At 45.3% G+C, this 19,500-nt stretch overlaps 1 protein-coding gene across 4 annotated transcripts in view; it reads right to left on the reverse strand.

Moving 5' to 3' along the window:
• Positions 1-10,640: 10,640 nt before the first annotated feature.
• KCNMB2 (potassium calcium-activated channel subfamily M regulatory beta subunit 2) overlaps positions 10,641-19,500 on the reverse strand; it is a 147,117-nt gene continuing 138,257 nt past the window's right edge. For all 4 annotated transcript variants that reach the window (XM_086754973.1, XM_086754972.1, XM_086754974.1 and 1 more), the window contains exons 4-5: positions 17,150-17,345; positions 10,641-11,368 (exon numbers count right to left, since the gene is read on the reverse strand). In XM_086754973.1, the coding sequence (XP_086611099.1) occupies positions 11,084-11,368; positions 17,150-17,345 (481 nt within the window). In that variant the 3' untranslated portion in view covers positions 10,641-11,083. The remainder of the gene's footprint in view (positions 11,369-17,149; positions 17,346-19,500) is intronic.

Below are 19,500 nucleotides of genomic sequence, written 5' to 3' on the forward strand. Positions count from 1 at the left end.
TTTCTTTATTTAATAAAATCTTCAGTCCTTCTAAGGTGTTTTTCCCTAGCTGAATGTATCAGTTTAAACAGCTCAATTAAAAGGCCAGAAAAAAAAGTCCTTAAGGGTGCTGCCTTTCATCACTGATGAGAAGATGAATGCTGTACAAACAGATTACAGAGATATGACAAAAAAAAGCATTGAAAATAGACATCAAAAATAAAAAGGAAAAGAAAAATTTCCCAAGCAAATACTTACCTGTCCTCGATGTGTTACCCCAGCCAAGCCTGGCATGCCAACACAGCCCTGCGTATCCTGGACATGCCCTGGGCTGATGGGTTAAAATTGCTTCCTGGGGCTGGTGGATCACAAAGAGGTTTTGTGGTTCTACCCCATGCAGTTCACAGCCTTCAGGGATTCACCCCTGGGGAAAAGTGTCCAGAGACCCTACCAGACCCATGCTCCGGGCTGCAGAAAGATGATTTTCACTAGATTGAGTGTAAAGTTGCACCTGGGGCTTACTCTTACTTTGGTAACTGTAAGGTAGCTTCAGCTGTGTGTCAAGGCTCAGCTGCACCCAGCGCTGTAAAACCAGGGTGGAAGATGGCTTTGTGGCTGAAGAGCTCCTGGTCTGCAGTTGGAAATCCCACATGGACACCACTGGGCGTGGGGAGCAAACAGCTGACACTGGTTAGCATGGGAGAGACAAAAACTTTACTGTAGGACAATTTTCTGTGTCACTGATGTGTTCTGTAGAGGAGAGCTCCTGGGTTCCCATGAAATTGTGTTGGTTTTAGTCTTTTCAGTCTCCTGTTTCCTTCTTTTTGCAACAGCCCTCTGAACCACAAAGCCAGCAGCAGGACTTTTACTTCTGAGGCACCCCAAGCCCAAGCGCAATTACGCATGGACCCCAAGGCTGGGGTCCAGCTTGAAACCCACAGTCAGGAGGACACGTAGAAAAGTCTTGAACTGCTGTGCAGTCCCCATCTTAGTGGGCTCCTAGACTGTCTCTTCTCCCATAGAACCATGTAGTATTGAGAAGGTAAATGTCATTCACTCTTTTCAATTCAAAAAGCTGAAGGATTTGCATCTTGCGTATGCTTATTTACTTCCCAAGAAACAGCAGATGCTACGCAGTGCGAATGTATTATGTATTGAGGCTGCATTAATTCTTTGTTTCCTATGCGGGAGATATTCTGCAGTCACTGAGCAGGAACTCTGCCAGACTCAAACCAAATGTTAAAAAAATACAAGATGGAGTCACTGAAATCAAGGACCAGTGAGAAAGAGCCTGTTACTCTCCACTGTCTGTGACGAACTAGTCATCAGGGGAAAAAAGTTTTGAAACAATCCAGGTAAATCAATTAGTTTTGCTTCATTTCTTCTTGACTGTTGCTCTGCCTTATCATGTTTCACCACATTTTGCCAGAATGCGGTGACGTGCACTGTGGCTCCTGCTGGGTGACAACTGGTGGTAAGCGCAGGCAGATACTCATGGTTTATTGTGGGGATTTTCTGTGAGGGGGATAGGACTCAGTCTATCTGTGGGGCTGACGGCTGTTTTTGACCAGTTCCCACTTTTTCAAGAGCAGAAAACCCCTGATCTTTAGCCTGGCATACAGGTAAGGCCAGGATGAACTGGAGGACCATGGTGGTTGTAAAGTCTCTGTGTCAATAGTTTTATTTTATTTGCAGAATGGCCAGAGATAGGGGTTTCAGGGAAAGTCTGTTTGCTGGTTCTCAATCTTGGCTACCTGCTCTGCCTCAAAACCAGTCATCGGACCTTTCTGGGAAGAGGTGTGGGAGTCAGCATATGCGGGCTGGCGGAGGGGACCGCCCCTTCACTGGGGACGCCTTTGGCTGTGAGGTGCGGCAGGTGGTTTGGTGACACGCTGCTCGGCTGGTGGCAACCGTCCACGGCCAAGGGCTAAATTCATCCCTGGTGCAGGGCACTGAAGGGGAGCTGACAGCGGCTTCTCTCCTGCAGCACTTCCCAGTGTTCTGCTGGCAGAGCAGTGTTTGGCAGCGGTGCAATAAGGCACTGAGGGCACACACTGAACAATGAGGGTTAAAAAAGATGTTGAAGAATGACTCATGAACTAAATGTCTTTCACCTGGGGCAGGGTCCTGTGGAAAATGGTGTACTACTGTATATTTAGAGCCTGTATAATAATGTCTGCATGGAGGCTATTCAGGCAGCTCTATTTCTGGCATTTTGTAACTTTTGAGAGCTTGCTTTTGCAACGTGAATAATGTTCTTTTAAGTGTAGAGTTTTGGGTTTTTTTTTTAGGATGTAATTATAATCTTGTTCTACATAATTTAACAGCACTGGGGCAAGAGACTTTTATCCAAGGCTGGAAGTAATTATTGGGCTAGCTTGTTAAACAGCTGACGTGACATGAGGGAAGGACAGAGGTGTGTATTTCCAGTCACTCAACGGAGAAGAGGACAAGCCCACCCATGGGAGTGCATGGACAGCCTCTGCACTGGGTGGGATGGCTTGTGAGCTCGAGGCAATGGTTAGTTATAGCATTGCCGTGCTCTAGGCAGCTCCTGCAAACCACTGTACACAAGGGATAAAGATCACCACCGAGGTATGTGTACCACAGATGTAGAAGGAATGAAGTGGCTCTTTGAGACTTACTCCATGCTGCGTGCCTGATGAGTGGACTGCCACCTCCTGTCCTGCTCTTGGTGTGAGATACGAACGCTTTGAGGGTTATCTTAGACATGGGGCAGCAGGGTTTGGGGTCTGTGGATCTGGTTCAGCCCAGAAGGAGGATTAGTGGCCAATGACTGCATGAGAGGGTCCTGGACGCTCCTTCCTCACACTCCCGTTTGGGGACATTAGTGGTAATATCCATAGCAAGCTGCTGGTGGTGATGGCCAGCACAAAAGTCAAAGGGCTGGTGGCACCAATTCTTCCTTGCTCAAGCATCTTTATTTGGGTTAGTGCTGATCCACTTTACATGGCTCTGATGAGGGGAAGTGGATGGCTTTTCTTCTCCTGCTGTCCTGCATGTGTTGACCAGCATGGCCAAGTCATCCCCTGGACAGAGGCCAGAAGGAGTGGGAGGGGACTCCAATAGGGTATGAGGGAACAACAAATTTCCTAGATCATTAATTTGCTATTTGTGGCCAGAATGTTATTGACTTGAGATGAAGGACTGCCAGAGATGGCAGCAGAAACCTGAGACTGCAGATGCTTTCCTTCCGTAAGGTGTTACTGCTCAGCAGCGCAGAGCTAATGGCAGGACACCAGAAAATCTGGAGCAGTGAGTGCCTCCTAAATTCCTGCATGCAGACCTGTGGGGCCTCAGGAGCAGGCACCACTCACTGCTGGGGCAGGGACGCTCAAAGCTGCCCAGGCTTCCCTTTCCTGTGGTGCTCTGCGACATGGGCTGCAGTGCCTCCCTCCTGTCTCAGGATTAACCTGCTGGTTGGAGATGTCACGTAAAGACCTGGTTTTGACAGGAGAGGATCTGCTTTCCTTCTAATGCCAGTTCTAATTTTGATACTCATTAGCACAGTGAAAGCCTCCTGGATAGTTCTGCCCGGTGTCCTCTGTAGGATGCTTTGAGTTAAGAGTAAAAAATGGAGTATGACAGAGTATTAGCAGAAAATCAGGTTTTCAAACAAGGTTGATAAAATTCTCCACTCACAGCCAACTCCATCACAGCTTCTGACTTGGCCTCTGTTCATTCAACAAGCCCTGTACTCAAGGCACTTGCCTATCCAGTGCTGAGGTGTCCTTTCCCCAATGCCACCGGGTGCTGCTGTCCCCAGGGCCCAGCCCAGCGTTTCGGCTGCCCTCTGCATGGGTTTTGCAGCATTTGGAGCCTCTCTTTGCCCGTTGTCCAGCTGATGGGACCCAGGTCTGCTGGTATACCGTGGTGTGTTGGGTGATCACTGCGGTGATGTTCTGGGAGGGGAGATGAGCAGCTGAATATCTCAGTGCTTGGTAACACGGTGTGGCTCGAAGGGGGCCAATCCCACATGTCCACTCTGTGCCACAGAGGAGCTCTGTCTTCAACTTCTTGTCTTTGATAAACAGAGGAGAAAAAATCACCAGCGACTTTGGAGAAGGTGGACCCTTCAGATCAGTTTCTTTGTTTTTTGTTTTGATACTGAATATTCAAAACTTAGCATCTGTTTCAGTGGGACTAATAAGAAGCTACTCCTCAGGAAGCAGAGATTCGTGAATGGCCACGCATCAGGCTCATGAAATGAAATCCAAGGCCTTAATTCCAAGCAGGGCATGCCACTTGCCTGCTTTCCCACCCTTTCCTGGAGGCTGGTTCATAGAAACGTCGGGCTGATGGGACTTGCTCCTGGCAGTTCACGTGCTCCAAAGCAGCACCCTCTGAGACCCATTTCCTGGCCTGTGTTTAGCTGCCGGGCGGGAGATAATGTCTGGCACTTGGAGGCTGAGACCCAGCAGCTCCTCGCGTGTGCCGGGGAGGGAGGAGAGCAGCTGACAGCTTTCCCACCCATCTTTAAGCATATGGTAAAGAGGTACAGAGGAAGCCGCGAGTAATTACACCGGGACTCCCTCGGTGTTGGGCTTTGCAGTCTTCTGCATTTTTAGCAAACTCCTGCTGCACTGTTCAGCTGTCTGGCTGTATTAATGGCTTTGAACCCTTGCTTGTAAGGGGAGTGATTAAGGTGTTGCCGCTTAGTCATCAGACTTTGCTTCCTATTTAATCTGTGATGAATATAGCAGAACTTGTGTGCATGGGGATTAAAACTGTAAGTGCTTTCAATGTGGAAGGCATTCCCAGTGCTCTTCCTTTTTGCCCACTTGATTTTGGGGCTGCAGCCACCCTGGCTTTTGATCTGGAGTTAAAGGGAGAGATGATGGATCCTCCCACCTTCCTCGTATATATTATCACACATTATATTAGAAAATCTACCCTAGAAGACTTTCTTTTCTTGAACACCTTAGCCTGAGTTGGGTGGGAAGCATATTTTCAATTCCACAGCTTTTTAGCTGTTTTTTCCTATCCTGCTTATAGGACAAAAAAAAAAAAAAAAATCTTCAAAATCTTCTGCAAACTGAAAAACTTGAAAAAATATGTTGGGTCAATATAAAGAGCTCAGTGGGATAGTGGCAGATCACTCAATTTCATGTTCAAATTTTGTGTATTTTTTCCAAACAAAATTAATGTGCCTTTTGAAACAAAATGGTGTATTAAAATGGATGTGTTTAAAAATGAAGCTAGTTGGGGTAACCTGAATGGTAAAGAGAGTGTTTCAGCAGTATTCTAATTTTTTTTCCCTGAAATATTTTAGAAATCTAGGACATTTCTGAAAAAAAAAAGCCATATTTTTTATTTTTTTTTCAACCTATAGCAGGGGCTGATCCTGCTGTGCTGTAGCAGAGGGGGTGGATGTATCTGCTCCTCTAAATCTGACTGGCCTGACTCCTTCTGGAGCTGCTTCTACTTGTCACCTGTTTTTTCTTGAACTTCCAAAGTAAACAAGCCTTTTCTGTGCTCTGAATGAGAAAGCTGATTCCTCATCTCTGCTCATCTTTTTTATGAGTCATTTCCTGCTCTTCTGCCTGGAAATGGCTATGCTTTAGTATCGCTGGACATACAGATTTTGTAAACACTTCAGAATGAGCCTCTCTTGCCCTCTGTTACAATAGAATCACTAGGCAGTGATGTACACTAAATTCTCACCTGAATAAATGTAGTTCAGTTAAAAACATATACTCACCTACCAGCTCCCTACATGAAAATGGAGAACTATGGAAAGTACAGGCTTGTATGGAGGGTTCTGCTAATGTTAATGTGTTTTTCAGTGTTTAGAGAAATTTGATTCATTTTTAAAAAGCCTGGTAGCCTTTCTAATTTTTTTTTTCAGATCATTTCTGAAGGACAAAAAAGTCCTTTGTGTGAAATGAGATTTGTTTTATGCTCAGCAACTGCAGGTCTGGGTTGAAAAATGGCTTGTTGGGGACCAGCCCGTGGCCAGAGGCAGCGCAGCTTTGCTGGGCGGTGTGTGAGGCAGCCACCCGCCCTGGCTCGCTGTGATTTCTCCAAATATGTGAGAGGACATAGCTTGGGACAGCCAGCTCATAAAGGGGCGAGCGCTGAGCTGGCTGTGCTCCTGGGGCTAAAACCCACCCAGGTACCAGCCACAGGCTCTGCCCGCACTGCCTTCCCTAACTTGCAACAGCTCGAACAACTGAATTGCATGGCCTGACTGCTCTATTTTGTGTTCTTTCTTTTTTTTAAAAAAAGAGCTAGTTTGGTTTAAAGTGCATGGAGCACATGCACATGAGCGGCTCCCTGGAGCAGCAGCATCTTCAGTGGGGATGGCTGCACCCGGGAGAGGAGCTGAGAGCCGGTGGTCACTGCTCTGCACAGGTAATGATAATGCTGCTTTTCTCCTTCCCAGTATCTCCTAATTTAGTAACTTTCATCCTTTCTGAGGTAGGCGCTTTTCTTTCCTTCTAGTAATGCTCAGTGATATTCTCCGAGATGATGACCATGCGAGCCTGGCCGGGGCTGCTGGTGGTCACATTTGCGTGACTGATCCTGGGCTTTGCTGATCACTAAGAAAAATGGGAAGAAGGAAATGTGTCCCAATCAGCCTCAAAAATAAAACGTTCAAAATGTTCAGCGAACTGAGCAATTGCTGATAGTTTTGTTTCATGTCAGAGGAAAAATTATACTTATTTTTCAAGCTTTCCTAATAAAAAACCTAAGGCCACTCTCCTCCTCTGGCTTTTAAAAGGCAACATCCATTCAAACTGAAACATGGAAACATCTTGTTTTCAAAACATTGAAACAAAATAATTTATATTTACCCCTGCATTTCACTTTTTCCTGCACAACAAAAACAACTTGGCAAAGTTTGTATACAGTTGAGATGTTTGGGTACACCACAAACTGTGCTGGTTTCTTTCTGAAAAGCTGAGTGCTGGAAAGTGGCAAGAGCTCAGTGGAGCAGAAAAGAGGGTTTTTCCCAAAATGTTTGATAGATGATGAGCAGTACAGCAGCTAACGGAGAGCTGATGCTATTCAGATTCTGAGCCTATGCAAAGATAATGGTTCAATCCATCTGAATGGCTGCAGCTATTTTAATAAGGACATGACTGTACGAGAAGGGAAATGAGCTGACCAATTTTTAAGGTGCTATTACCCTGAATTTACCATTCTCTCTGGAGGTTATAGTAGTGCAGTTGTACTGCTGTAAGGTCACATCTTTCATAGTCAAACAGGTGCAGGACTCTGCTTGGACTAGGCTTACCACAGCCTGTTCTTTCTCAGCAGCTTCTTCAATGGAACTTTTCTCCTGTGGCTGATGATGAGGATGGAGATGAGGAGGTGAAGCCAGCAGCATTGCAGCCTTGGGTCTTTGGGACTTCATTCCCTTTTCATCCCCCAGATTTGAAATCATTGTATGTGTCTTCCTGAGATGTGCAGCCTCTTGTGTTTCCTGAGCCCTCTCTCTTTTCTCTGTTCACCTCAATCTCACACTGCAGTAGGATACACTTGCGCTCTGGGTACGTTTAGTGCGATAAAGTGATGTCTCCTCAATCAGAGAAGCTTAAACCAGAATAAGCTCTCCATTGTCCAAGCTGGTGACATTTAGTAAGTTTGCTGCAAGGTGCCAAGTTTCAGAGTATTACAGCAGGGATGTTCACGCTTCAGCTTCAGATTTAGATATTCCAGAACAGAAATAAGACCTAACATAAATAATCTAATTAAGAAAATAACAACTATTAAAAGGCCATGTGAATGGCACCTGGAATACTTACGCATGCTTTAAATTGCCCAAGAGTGCCTCTCATAGGCTCATAATGCCTTGGAATACTGTGCCACCATTTTCATAGTCCCCTTTTTTGTTCAGGGGTTTTGCAGCACTGGTGGTTCCCTGCTGCTCCAAATGCCCAGCTGAGACATCAAGAGGTAAAATGTTTATGCCACAAAGAGTCAGGACCAGTCTCAGAAACGGGATGGATTTGCCTGATCACTGAATTTCACTACCATGTCTTTCTCATTCATTTGAGCTGCCTACAGGAACATCAGTTCCTTTTGCAGAGGATAAATGTGAAATTAAAATGGAAGTAGAGAAAGAAATAGCACAGGGCAATATCTCCTCTGGGGCATGACCTCTCTCTGGGGCAGCAGCAGTTGTCAAAATTGCATTTGCAATGCTAACACTTCAGTGGGGGGTTAACTGTGCTGATGATCAGATGGATAATTCCCTTCAAAATTATTGTTTTACCTCACTCCATCCAATTACTCAAGTTGTTTTGCTGTCCCACAGATCTCACCATTAATGTCAACAAAATGATTATAGACTGCAACAACGTCAAGATGTTTCACCCACAGCAGCGCTGGTGAAATGTTTATGGCGCAACGTCTTGAAAGCAGCGTTTGATGTGTAAATGTCAGGAACAATCAGCTTTCCAGCTCGTGTTCCATCACCGGAACCAAAATGCACAAATACAGGCTCCTGGAATGTCACATGCATGGCCAAAGAGCGACTTAATTGCAGGCTGCATAAAATGTCATGTAAATGGCCAATGTCAGTGTCAGTGATGGTGTTGAAAAGCCACCACAGCTCTCTATTAGCGATGCCGTCCACTGTTTCTGATTTGTGAATCGTGATCGGCAGTGTGGTCCTTACTTTGGTGTTGGTGAGCGAGCTGGCAGTGTGGCGATAGATGAGGAACCTCTCTGCTTGAAGGGAAAATGACTTTGTAAAGGAGGAAGGTGCACCTTGGGAGCTCAATGTGGCTGAGCATCTGCAGCCTGGAGCCCCTCACGCCATGGGCACCAGGTGGTGAATCCCCATGTCCCTGCATGGTGGTGCCCACGCTCGTGCAGTGGAGGGGTGGGTGCCATGGCAGCAGGGCTGGGGGCAGAGTGAAGGGTCTCCCATCTCCATTCCCCCATCCATGCTAACGCTGGGGGTGAGTCATGCTTTCTGCTGGTGGATGGGTGGTTGAATAAATGTTGCTGTCAGTCCACCAAATACTTTGCAGCTCCAGTCCCACTGGTGCTGAGAGTGCCCAGATCTGATGATGATGGTTTCTGCAAATCCCACAGATTGATCAAAACCACATTTTTGAAAATAAACCTTTATCAATTCCCCAGTGCATCAGCATTCCTCATTTCTTGATAACAGAAGCTACAAAGAAAAGTCTGATGAAACAAGCGAGATCTGAAGGCAGAAGTTATTGAAATCTGGAAGATTTAATTTAATATTTTTATTACATATTTTTGGAGCCCTGATTATACCCCCACCCTCCAGGAATTTATTTACCTAAGGAAAATTATACTACTGATTACAGGATTGCAGGTTCACTTTCACTGCTGAAAACTTTTTTTTTTTTTTTTTTTTTTTTTTTACAGCTCACATTACACTTGCATGACTTGTAAAGTTTTGTAACATCTTGAAATTTTTAATGCTACATTGCGGAAAGGTACTTATATATAGATGAACTTGGCAGAATACTTGCTTTGCAGTCTTTTTTTGGGGGGGAAAAAAGTTAGTTTCTTGGTTTGAATAGGCCTGTAAATGATTTCTTTGAGTTTTGGGTAGTGAGTTCACAGTGTGCTCGCAGGAGCTGCCTCATGTTTGTCCTTCAGGCTGGGTGCAAAGTGAGAAACTGCGAGAGGTGTCTTTAAAACACAAGAAGGAATGCTTTCTACAGGGGAATAAAAATAAATTATGCAGAAATCATAACTATCATGTGCATTAAATTATCCTGGCAAGATCCCCGTGGTAAATATTTGACAGATAGGACAGCATCTTAGTCAGAATCTCAGGTTTTTCAATAAGTCAATGCACCTAGGCCTTTTAAATCATAATTCAAGTCAGCCAGCACTGTATACTGAGTTAAGGTCAGGAGAGATTTCCAGATGTGTTATGATGATTATCTAACAATTCAGTTAATAGAGCCATAGAATTGAATGAGATTTTTGTCAATTCTGATGTCACAGCAACAGAGACCTTTGACTGAAACAACATCATGAATATTGGATAAGATCCTGCAGTGCTGCTCCTTCGTGTCATGATGTTATCCAAGGACGAAGGTTATAACTATGAGTTACACTGTTCAATTTGGGTGGGTAAAAACAAAGAAAAAAAATCCCCCATAATCAAGTTCCAATACACAACTAGATATAATATAGTTTTTTCTTTATATATATATATATATATATCTGTATATATATCAAGTAAAAAAATCTAAAATAGTTGGAAGTAAAAAATGAAAAAATAGCTGATTGTGTTGTTTTTTTTTTTCTTTACAGTGATATGGTAGCAAATACAAGACAAATGAGTAATAAACCTTTACATAAGGAGTTCTGGTCCCATTTCCATCAATAGGGCTCGGACTAGAATAGAAAATGGAACAAGGTGATTTTTGTTTTTTGGCTACAGCTTCTGCAAGGGATGAAGATGATGTTGATAAGACAGAAGGAAATTATAGCACTAAATAAAATAAAACTCCAAAGTGTTTTGCAAAAGACCTTAAACACCACAGGGTAAAATTTGCTTCTGAAATGGGGGAGCAAACACAAAGCATCACCGAGTCCTACTGAGGCTGAAAATACTGTATGCCTACCCTGGCCTCAAAATCCATCCCTTTTGTGCTATCTGACCATAAAAAAAGCCCCTAACAATTTTTTTTCCCCCCCTGCAGCCAGTAGTAAAAAAGGAAAGCCACAAATCCATCAAATGGACCCAGCCAGGTGTGAGATCTCAGTGATGCGCAAGTGATTTGCTACCCTTTGACCTGCGGTGAATTTCCCCCAGAATCCTTTACACTGAAAAGGTCAATTGACTAAGCCTGGCAAATGGTCACACTGAGCCCTATTTTGGCGGTAGAAAAGAAAGAAGTACTAGTCTCAGCATAAACCAAAATCATATAGACAGTCAACACAAAACAGTATTTTTTTCAGTTGTCTGCATAATAATAACATCATGTTTGCATATAGAACAGCTTTTGCATTATTGCTCTACTCATAAGAATATAGAACTTATAACAGACTTGCACATTACAAACTTAAGGTTCTTTGGTGAAGAATGAGAAAACAGTATTTTCGCTGTAATTAAATCTCAGAGAAGTTTTCGTTTTTATCTGTTGATCCTTTGGATTCTCTCACAGAGGAGGGAAAGGTATTGAGTCAGCTTTACCATTGCGACGATGGCGACCCCGCCGATCATCATGCAGGTGGGCCAGAAGAGAGAGTGGAACAGCACGTTGGAGCTGTACAGTTTGGTTAATATCACATTCTTCTGAACACCTTCAGGGTCGTAGAAGCAGGAGAAACGTTGGTACTTTCTGAAGTTTTCCATCACAACGTTCACCAGTGACATGGATTCCTCAAAATTCTTGCTGCACTTGGGTATGTATGAACACTGGGAAGAAATTAGAGGGAGAAAAATGCATTTAGAAACTAGATACAATGTCTGTTTTCATGTGCAAGCAGGAAAATCTCAAGATGATTATGCCTTTCATAATACAAGTGGAATATTATTAAGCTAATAATAAATTTATCACAGACAAAACTCAATATTTTGCACATCTACAGAATTTCCCACTGGAGAACCTTCAAGTGCTGTACAAACAGTAATGCTTTAATCTGCGCAGAGGCCTTGTGTGATAGGTGAATATATTATTATTGCTAATTTACACATGTGAAAGTGGAACTGATGAAGTACCTCTTCATCTTAAGTGGCATGCATATGCTCGCAGTTAGGTGGGTAACTGACGCTCTGTAAATACAAATCTGGTAGTTTAGATCTCACTTGGATCAGATCAAAGTGATCGGAGTGGGCACAGGGGTTCACTCACAGAGGGGAAGGCTGATGAGAGACTTTTATATAATTTTTCCCATGAGGGTAACGCCTCTACTAGGGACAAATAGATAGTCTAGGAGAAAACACAGTTTTCCTACCGACAACCGAGAAGACTTTCATTCAACCTCCATCTGAAGATCAGCCTGACTACCAGGGTGACTCTTAGCCTTGTTTTTGCTCTTGACCCCTGCATAAATCCAGCAGTTCCTTCTCTCTGAAGATGCTGTTTGAATTTCAGTCTCAGTCACAAAGAAAAGAAGATTTGGGGACAGCTCTGTCTAACACGGTTTCAACCTAACATTTCCAAAGAATGATAAAGGCAAGTTAATTAAAAAAAAACAGCTTATAGATTCCATGTGTAGAAGATATTTCCTGGGACACATAGGACAGTAGCCCTGGGCTGTGCTGACCATTCCCTGCAAAGAGCTAGTGTGGGGTGGTGGGCAGACACACAAGAACTGAGGCCACATCTGGGTTTTGACCTAGAGCAGAAACAGCAGAAACATGAATTTGCTGTTGCTGCTGCTGGTCTGGAAGAGGACTGATGGGAGCAGCCTAGGGCCCCTCACTCCCTCCTCTCTTGCAGACACTTACACCCCTCCACACCTGAAAGTTTTCTACACCTGCATAGGATTTTGATTAAATTCCCTACCTAGGCAAGAAGTCCTTCAGGAGGGGTGGAAATCTGCTGCTTAACTTCTTGTTGAACATGCATGGGGGGACACAGCAGATCACCTCTCCCTCACAGTTACGGCGTGACCGTGGTCCCACCGTGCTCCCTGCCTGTGCTACTGAAACTGCTTGTCCTGGGTGAGCACCCAAAGTAGCTCCAGATAATTTAATGAGAGAAAGTGAGTTTTGCAAAGGTAGAAAGATGTTTTGGTTATAATAATGTGACCCATGGCTTTTGAATACTGTTGTTTTAAGGTACATAATTTATAAGTGTCCCTCTGTTCTTTTTCATTACTATGCTGTGACTTTTTTTGTAACGTACTGCGACAAATCTCTAGTCCTAATAATGTTCAAAGGATTAACCTCTTAACAGGATTTGATTGATTCATTGGCAAGTTTATTAGCACAGAATATGATTTGAAGCACGGCAGAAAGATTGGCGTTAGCAGACTGGAGCATTAAGCGTAGAGCATGGCAGCGCTGCCATTATGAATATTTCATAGAGGTCTAGAAATTAGAGATGGGAAATATCAGAGCAGTAATATCTCATCCATCTTCCTGCTGGGGCAGGTCTGTTCCCTCTGGGATATTCTCTTGCACTTTGCCCAGCTTTGACTTAAATGTCCAAAGCCACAAGCCCTCTTCCAGTGCCTATGACTCTTTAATAGATCATAATCTAATAAGTAGGGGAAATTTCTTAGTGAAGCGTAGCTCATTTTCTTTACTAAATTATGTGCTATCACTATTGTACCAGCAGTATTTCCAGCTCTGATTCTCGTTGATCTCCAGCGAGATCCCAGAGATAGCACAAGGCTGGCTCTGCCGTGCTGGTGTCTGCTGCATCACGTAGGTCACTGGTGAGCGAGTAGGCAGATGTGGATGATGGGATTTTTTGATGCTTCCTTTTGTTTGATCTTCATTTACGTTTCTCCAATGCCTGGCAGGGAATTTTATATCCGCAATTCTTACACTGTATCTGTGAATGCAGACTACTAAATCTGTGCTGTTTTATTACACCTCTGTCTCGTAAAACACTTGGAAATCTGCAAATCTGAAAGTAAGCAATGTCTGCTCTCTACCTCAAGTGAGGATTCTGTGATACTACATGAGAAAAGTGGTTCTTCCATTTCTTGTAAGTTGATCATCAGAAGGACATACTAGACAGTTGCAAAGAGGACATGTTCTTACATTTCCAGCTCTACTTTTCTGATTTAAAGGGCTGGATAGGTAGCCTGTACGAACTACCTGTGGGCACGTGCGCTCCAACGCCCTGCTCAGTGCGGAGTTGCTCAGGCACTTGTCTAGCCAAGGTAAGAATATCTCCAAGGGCAAGTTAGAGGCAGTTAAGTAATCAATGTAGTTGCACTAAAAATGCTATTGCCAGGAAAGCAATGGGAAAAGGAAAGTTCAGGCTGGGCAGTGAAATCCCTGGCTCTTGCCCTGTGTCTGTGGTTGGGGTGTGTGTCCCTGTCATTCTCAGCCTGGAAGCTGGGACTGGAAACTTTGACAAGATGTGCTGTGGCCATCTTTGTGAGAAAGTGATCAGGATACCAATTTACATCTCTTTTGGAAAGTGAAAGAGGTTTAAATTGAGGGCTGAAGGAGGAGCTTTGTGTCTGCGTTTTCCAGGTATTGATTCCTCACTTCTCCATCCCCAGCCCAGAAATGGGTCTGCTGGGAACCGCGGCAGAACATCGCTGCTCCCCCTGCTCCAGACAAACTCCTCTCCAGGTTATAAATACCTCAGCCTTCAGCTGGAAACCACGAGAACCCCATCATTTCTGAGTCTCAGGCAGTTATAGCTGGCATAATGGTGATTCTGGTGATTAAAGCCTGCTTGTTATCTCACTTATGGAGCACGGGTATAAATCAGCAGTAGCTCCAATGACACGAAAAGAATCAAAATGATAAAGTATGAGATCAAAATGGGGCCTCTAGAACTGCTTTAACTAACACACCCCTTCCTCAGGGTGACAGCCTGGCTCCGCGGTGCGGGCGCAAGGCGATGTCAACTGATTTACCTCTCACAGGGGCTGCTGCAGCCTCCAAGAGCTGAGAATGGAATGCAAAGCTGTGAAATCATTTAAGCCGCTATGGTTGCAGCATTGACAAGGGGCTGGGCTTGTCTTAAAGGCTGGGGATAAAGTATGCACAACGAGAGCAATGAAAAGCCGCGAAAAACCCTGTGCGCTTTCCCAGGAAGACTCGAGCAGCTCGACTGGTATCCATTTACTTCCCACTGATTCCCACCGGAGACTGGCAGCGGCACGCTGTAGATCTCGGTATAAATTGCGCCTGCCCCTTCCCGCAGCTCGTGGGCCGACAGCTGGGTCAGACAGCAAGTCTCCCAGATTAAGTATTATTTAAAATCGATGTGCATTTTGCTCCGGCCGCGCTAGCTGGCGGGGAGAGGAACGAGACGGGCTCCAGATGCCGCTCTGCGTGCGCGGCGGTGCTCAGCGAGGCAGAGAGGTTGGCGGGGGGATGCTGACCTCCTGAAGGTCACTGGTGCTGGCCTCAGAGGGTAAGCACCGCTCCCTGCGACGTTCCCAGTAGTGTCAGGGCTCAGTGAGCCAGGGATGAGGATTTGTTTTGTTTATTTGGCAAGAAGAAAGATAGGAAATGCAGATCTGAGTAGGTGGATGGAGAGAGACGGCTAGCACGCAGCTGGAGCATCGCAGCCGTGCCAAGGCTGCTTGTTCTGCTGCACAGGGCTGTTCTCCGGCCGACGGGGAGGAAGCGCCTGGCCAGGGACTGAGATGGGTTGTGGGATCTGAGCCTGGAGCCTCTGCTGATCCCAGCCGGGCACAAGAGGCCAGGTATTTTATAGACATTGCAAACTTCCATTCGAGACTGCGTTTGGATTCAGGTCACATAGCCAGGAGCACATAGTCAGGAAAATCTAGGAATCCTCCTGAGAGCAGAGCTTAACCTGTAAAACAACCTTGGGCTGGAGAAGTATTAACTGTGCCTACATTAAATTAAGAGGCGATGTCTAGGAGAATTTCAAAGTCCACCTCAGCAAGCAAAAATCTTCGACAACAGAATGTGGAGATTTATGCTGAATCTCTTGATTTATTTGGATACAGTGGAAAGCAGAGACTGATTTGATCTCTTTTCATCAAATTGTGGCATGAGCGTCACTGGATTTTGCTTCTGCCCCAGCAGAAAGTGGGGTCTGTCCTGCCACAGGCTTCGTGTGCAGCAAGTGCCTCCTCTGCACTGATGCCGAACCGGAGGGGAAGATGGGGCTGCTCCTCTCCATTTCACACTTCAGATCCAGAGGACTTCGTCTCTCAGCCACAGGAGTTAATTATCCAGCAGAAAAACCAGCCCGGTGCAACCATGCCGTGCTTTGACTAATTTTAATATCGCTTCATCTTAATATGCAGAAGTAATTTGGTCTGCTGAATTGCTGCCATAAATAGAAGCACAATAGGTTACGCTGTCAGCAGCCTGAACCGGGGCTCTGCTGCTACGGGCTGCGCTTCGCCAAGCACCCATAGTTTTGGGGTTCAGTGACCTTGGATAACAAAGTAGTTCACGCAGATCTGGCACTCGTATGTCTAATGACTGAGCTGTGTCCCATCTCGCTGCATCTCGCAGCTGTAGGTACCCAGGCGCTGTAGACACGAAGAGAGGAAGCGGAGGAGAGGGACATTTCTTAGTCCGACGCTGCCTTGGGATGCAGAGGCAGCAAACAGCCACCTGTGAAGAGGCGGGCGCCTGCCTGGGCGTGATGCACAGCACTGCGTCAGCCGTGCAGCTGTGGCCGCGGGCCGGCGGGGAGACGCCTTCTGTGCATCCGCTGCCTTCATTACAGCCTCCAGACTGGAGCTGTCTCCATCCCACCTGGATGGTGTTACGCTGGATTTCGTACTTGCTGAAGCAGAGAGAGGAATTCTTCTGCGGATTTGTTAAAAAACATTTTTTTTTGGTTCAATGTCTGGAATCAGGGAAGCTGTGCAAGAAAGATGGGCTGGCTCCTTAGCTTACACATGTCCAAAAGCCAAGCCTTTTATTTTTATGCTGCTGCTTTTATCTTGACAGTCCCTGCTCAGCAAACTTTCAGCGTCTTTGCACCGACCACGGGGCTAAGTGCTGTGCCTCGACCCCAGCGGCACAGCTGACCTCAGCGGGGATGCTCAGGGTGCAGAGTTTGTCACCAGAGATGGAGACAGGGACACGTCTGCTGTTAGGCACGGGGCTCTCCTCTCTCCCTGTTGCCTTGCCTGGCCCCGCAGCAATAAGGCCATTTCTATTCTCGCTGCCACGGATGCTCTGTGCACATGGCTGGGGGTGTTCGCTATCACGCAGAGTCATACCTGGGTGAGAAGTGACTTGTCCACAGGAATATCAATGTGAGGAGTGCTCAGCGTTAGCCTGCACCTGTAAAACACTTGCAAAGGACAAGGGAGACTCCAGCCCCCTGGGAACACCACCCTGTGTGGGACGAGCTACGCTCCCAGCATGGGGTGGAGGTGGAAAACTGCCCCCCTCCAGAGATGTGAGCTCAGTTTGAGCACTGATTCTGCTTTCTCTGCTCCGTATTTACCAGTGAAGCAGGAGCTGGAAGCCTTACATTGCTTTAAAGTGAGGAATGGGTATAACAAGGTGAGCAGCCCTCCAGAAACACATTTAGGAAGAAATTTTATTCTGTGCTCCTACCTCAGAATTAATTTTCATTGTTTCCTCAGTGTGGTAGAGCAGAAGCTTCTGGCCAGAAGAGGTGAGATTAACATACACTTGGAGGCAGGGGTACTGAGAGATTTTCCAGCAGTCTGGACCGCAGCTGAATGAGCAGTTGAAGGTTTCTGTGATGGATGCATTGAGAAGCGAGCACTGAGCCTCTTCTGTCCAGACACTAAGCAGGAAAAAAAGAGATGGTAGAGCATGGCGAGAATGGACAATAAGCACTAAACACAGCTCAGGCTTTCCATCAGGGGTGTACCAGGGGGCATATTCTAGGAGACGGTACATGTTGCAGGGCTTTGAGCAGAGGCTGGGCTGTCTCACGTCACACATAGCAGCCAGTGTATTATTTTGTGCTTTGGGCACAAAATTACCTGATTCACGTATGTCTATGTATAAATGAGAAGGGAACTGGAACTTTTAGTCTGGAGAAGGTATATTTGAAACCAAAGGGAACCAGCAGAGATATCAGAGAAGAAAACTAAGCAGCCTGTCCCGGGAAGAGCACAATGCACGCAGTGCTGCATGACAGGACGCCTGGGACCAAGACTTGGTGGTTAACCACCAAGTCCAGTTCAATTTAAAGTGAACACTGGGAGGACAACTTTGAATTACCAGGGCATGTATATTCATCGAGCAATGTTCACTTGTGTTTCTTGCATGTGTTTAAAAGTCTACGGCTGTATTTTCCTTAGGGGCGAGAGCAGTGGGAAGGGTACACTGAGGACTCTCTGAAAAGCCCTCCAGGGGATGGGAGAAGGTTTCACCCCAGGGCTCCCCTTTCGCCCTGCTCAGCCCCTCAGCTCACCCCTGGCACCGCTGTCCTGCCCCTCACCACCAACGAGCTGAGGCTCTGCCCGCCCCTTGCCCAACCTAAGAAACATTTACACGGTAAGTCATATCAAAGATTTCCGACTAATTCTCTTGGTATTTTACTTTGGCAGTAATTCTACTTGTATATTCTGTTTTATAATTGTATATTAAATTATACCGTGATTTCTGGAGGCAAATCAAGTGAAAGGATTTTATTTTCCCCTCCCAGGCAGTATTTTGTTGGAGGGGTATTGCTTTCTTTAAAGGAGAATAACCCCTGAGGAGATCTGGCTGTGTGAAGAGAAGTGACAGCAAAGACTCCTGGGTTGTCTTCTCCTCACTTTCACCCTTCTGACTGCTGTTTTATTCATGCACGGGGGTAATAAAGTAACACCTACCTACAACAGACTTGTTAAGATGGAATATTTGATACTTCATTGGTGTTTTTATATCTTCTGGCAATTTTTCACATAGTTTGTAATATAAATAATCTCTTTCCACATGAGCAATTTTGAACTTAGCAGCCTCTGCAACTGACCCTGATATTGCTGAAAGGTCTGGGAGAGCAATTTGGAAAAGCAAATGTGCTCAGATACTTAACAGGTCTTGATCTCTGTTTTCAAAATCTAAACTTTGCCTGGATTTAAGAAGGGACAAATACCTTTATCACACAAATAAGATCCTGCAAATCAGTACAGTTCATCCTCAGGCATCGCTACTTTTCCCTTATTGTTGCAAGGTCAAGAAGGAATATTTTCCTGGAGGTACACAAATATAACTGAGGATGTTCATATCAGTTAACTGTAGTGCTTATCGTACATGCCTAGAGAAGAAGCTTGTGGTGGACAAGCCAAAGCGTGCCAGGTGTTGGCCACTGCCTCAGGGTGGTTTGGGGCATGACAGACTAACGTTTTGATCCCCAATTACACATTTTTCATTCTCCTAACTCTGCCGATCAGGGCAGGAAAAAAAACATTGAAACATTGTTGACAGTCTTATTACAGTCTGGGCTGGATTTTAAATAGGGCTGGTGCTTGAAAACAGATTTCAAATGTCGCTAATGAATCATGGGCCAAACTTTCTACTGTATGGCAGAGAGGGAAACAAGAGAAAGGCTCAGAAGAATTAAGTGCAGTGCAGTAATGATGAAAGATGATCTTTCACTTTCAGCAAATAACTGCATTTCAGGAGGATTTCACTTGTTAAAATAGAAGTAATATTCTACAAGGAAAACTACATGCTACAAAGCAGCTTGATTTCTTTGCCAAATTAATTCTCCATTCTTCATTTGAAAGTGTGTTGTTTCTTGAGGTTGATAAATATTTTTGCTGTTTTCTCCAGTTTGACTGGGCTTTGCAGCAACAGCCCCCGAGAGGCTTACGGGGCTCAGCAGATTGCCAACCATCTGATGTGGCTGTTGTACTGGTGTTAAACCCCAGCACGTCGAAAATCTACGGATCAAGATTTTGTCAAACAGGGATCTAATTCTTCCCTTGCTTATGCTGGTATTGCTC

This window comes from Chlamydotis macqueenii, chromosome 9, assembly GCF_036417535.1.
Source record: "Chlamydotis macqueenii isolate bChlMac1 chromosome 9, bChlMac1.mat, whole genome shotgun sequence".
Classification (NCBI taxonomy): domain Eukaryota; kingdom Metazoa; phylum Chordata; class Aves; order Otidiformes; family Otididae; genus Chlamydotis; species Chlamydotis macqueenii.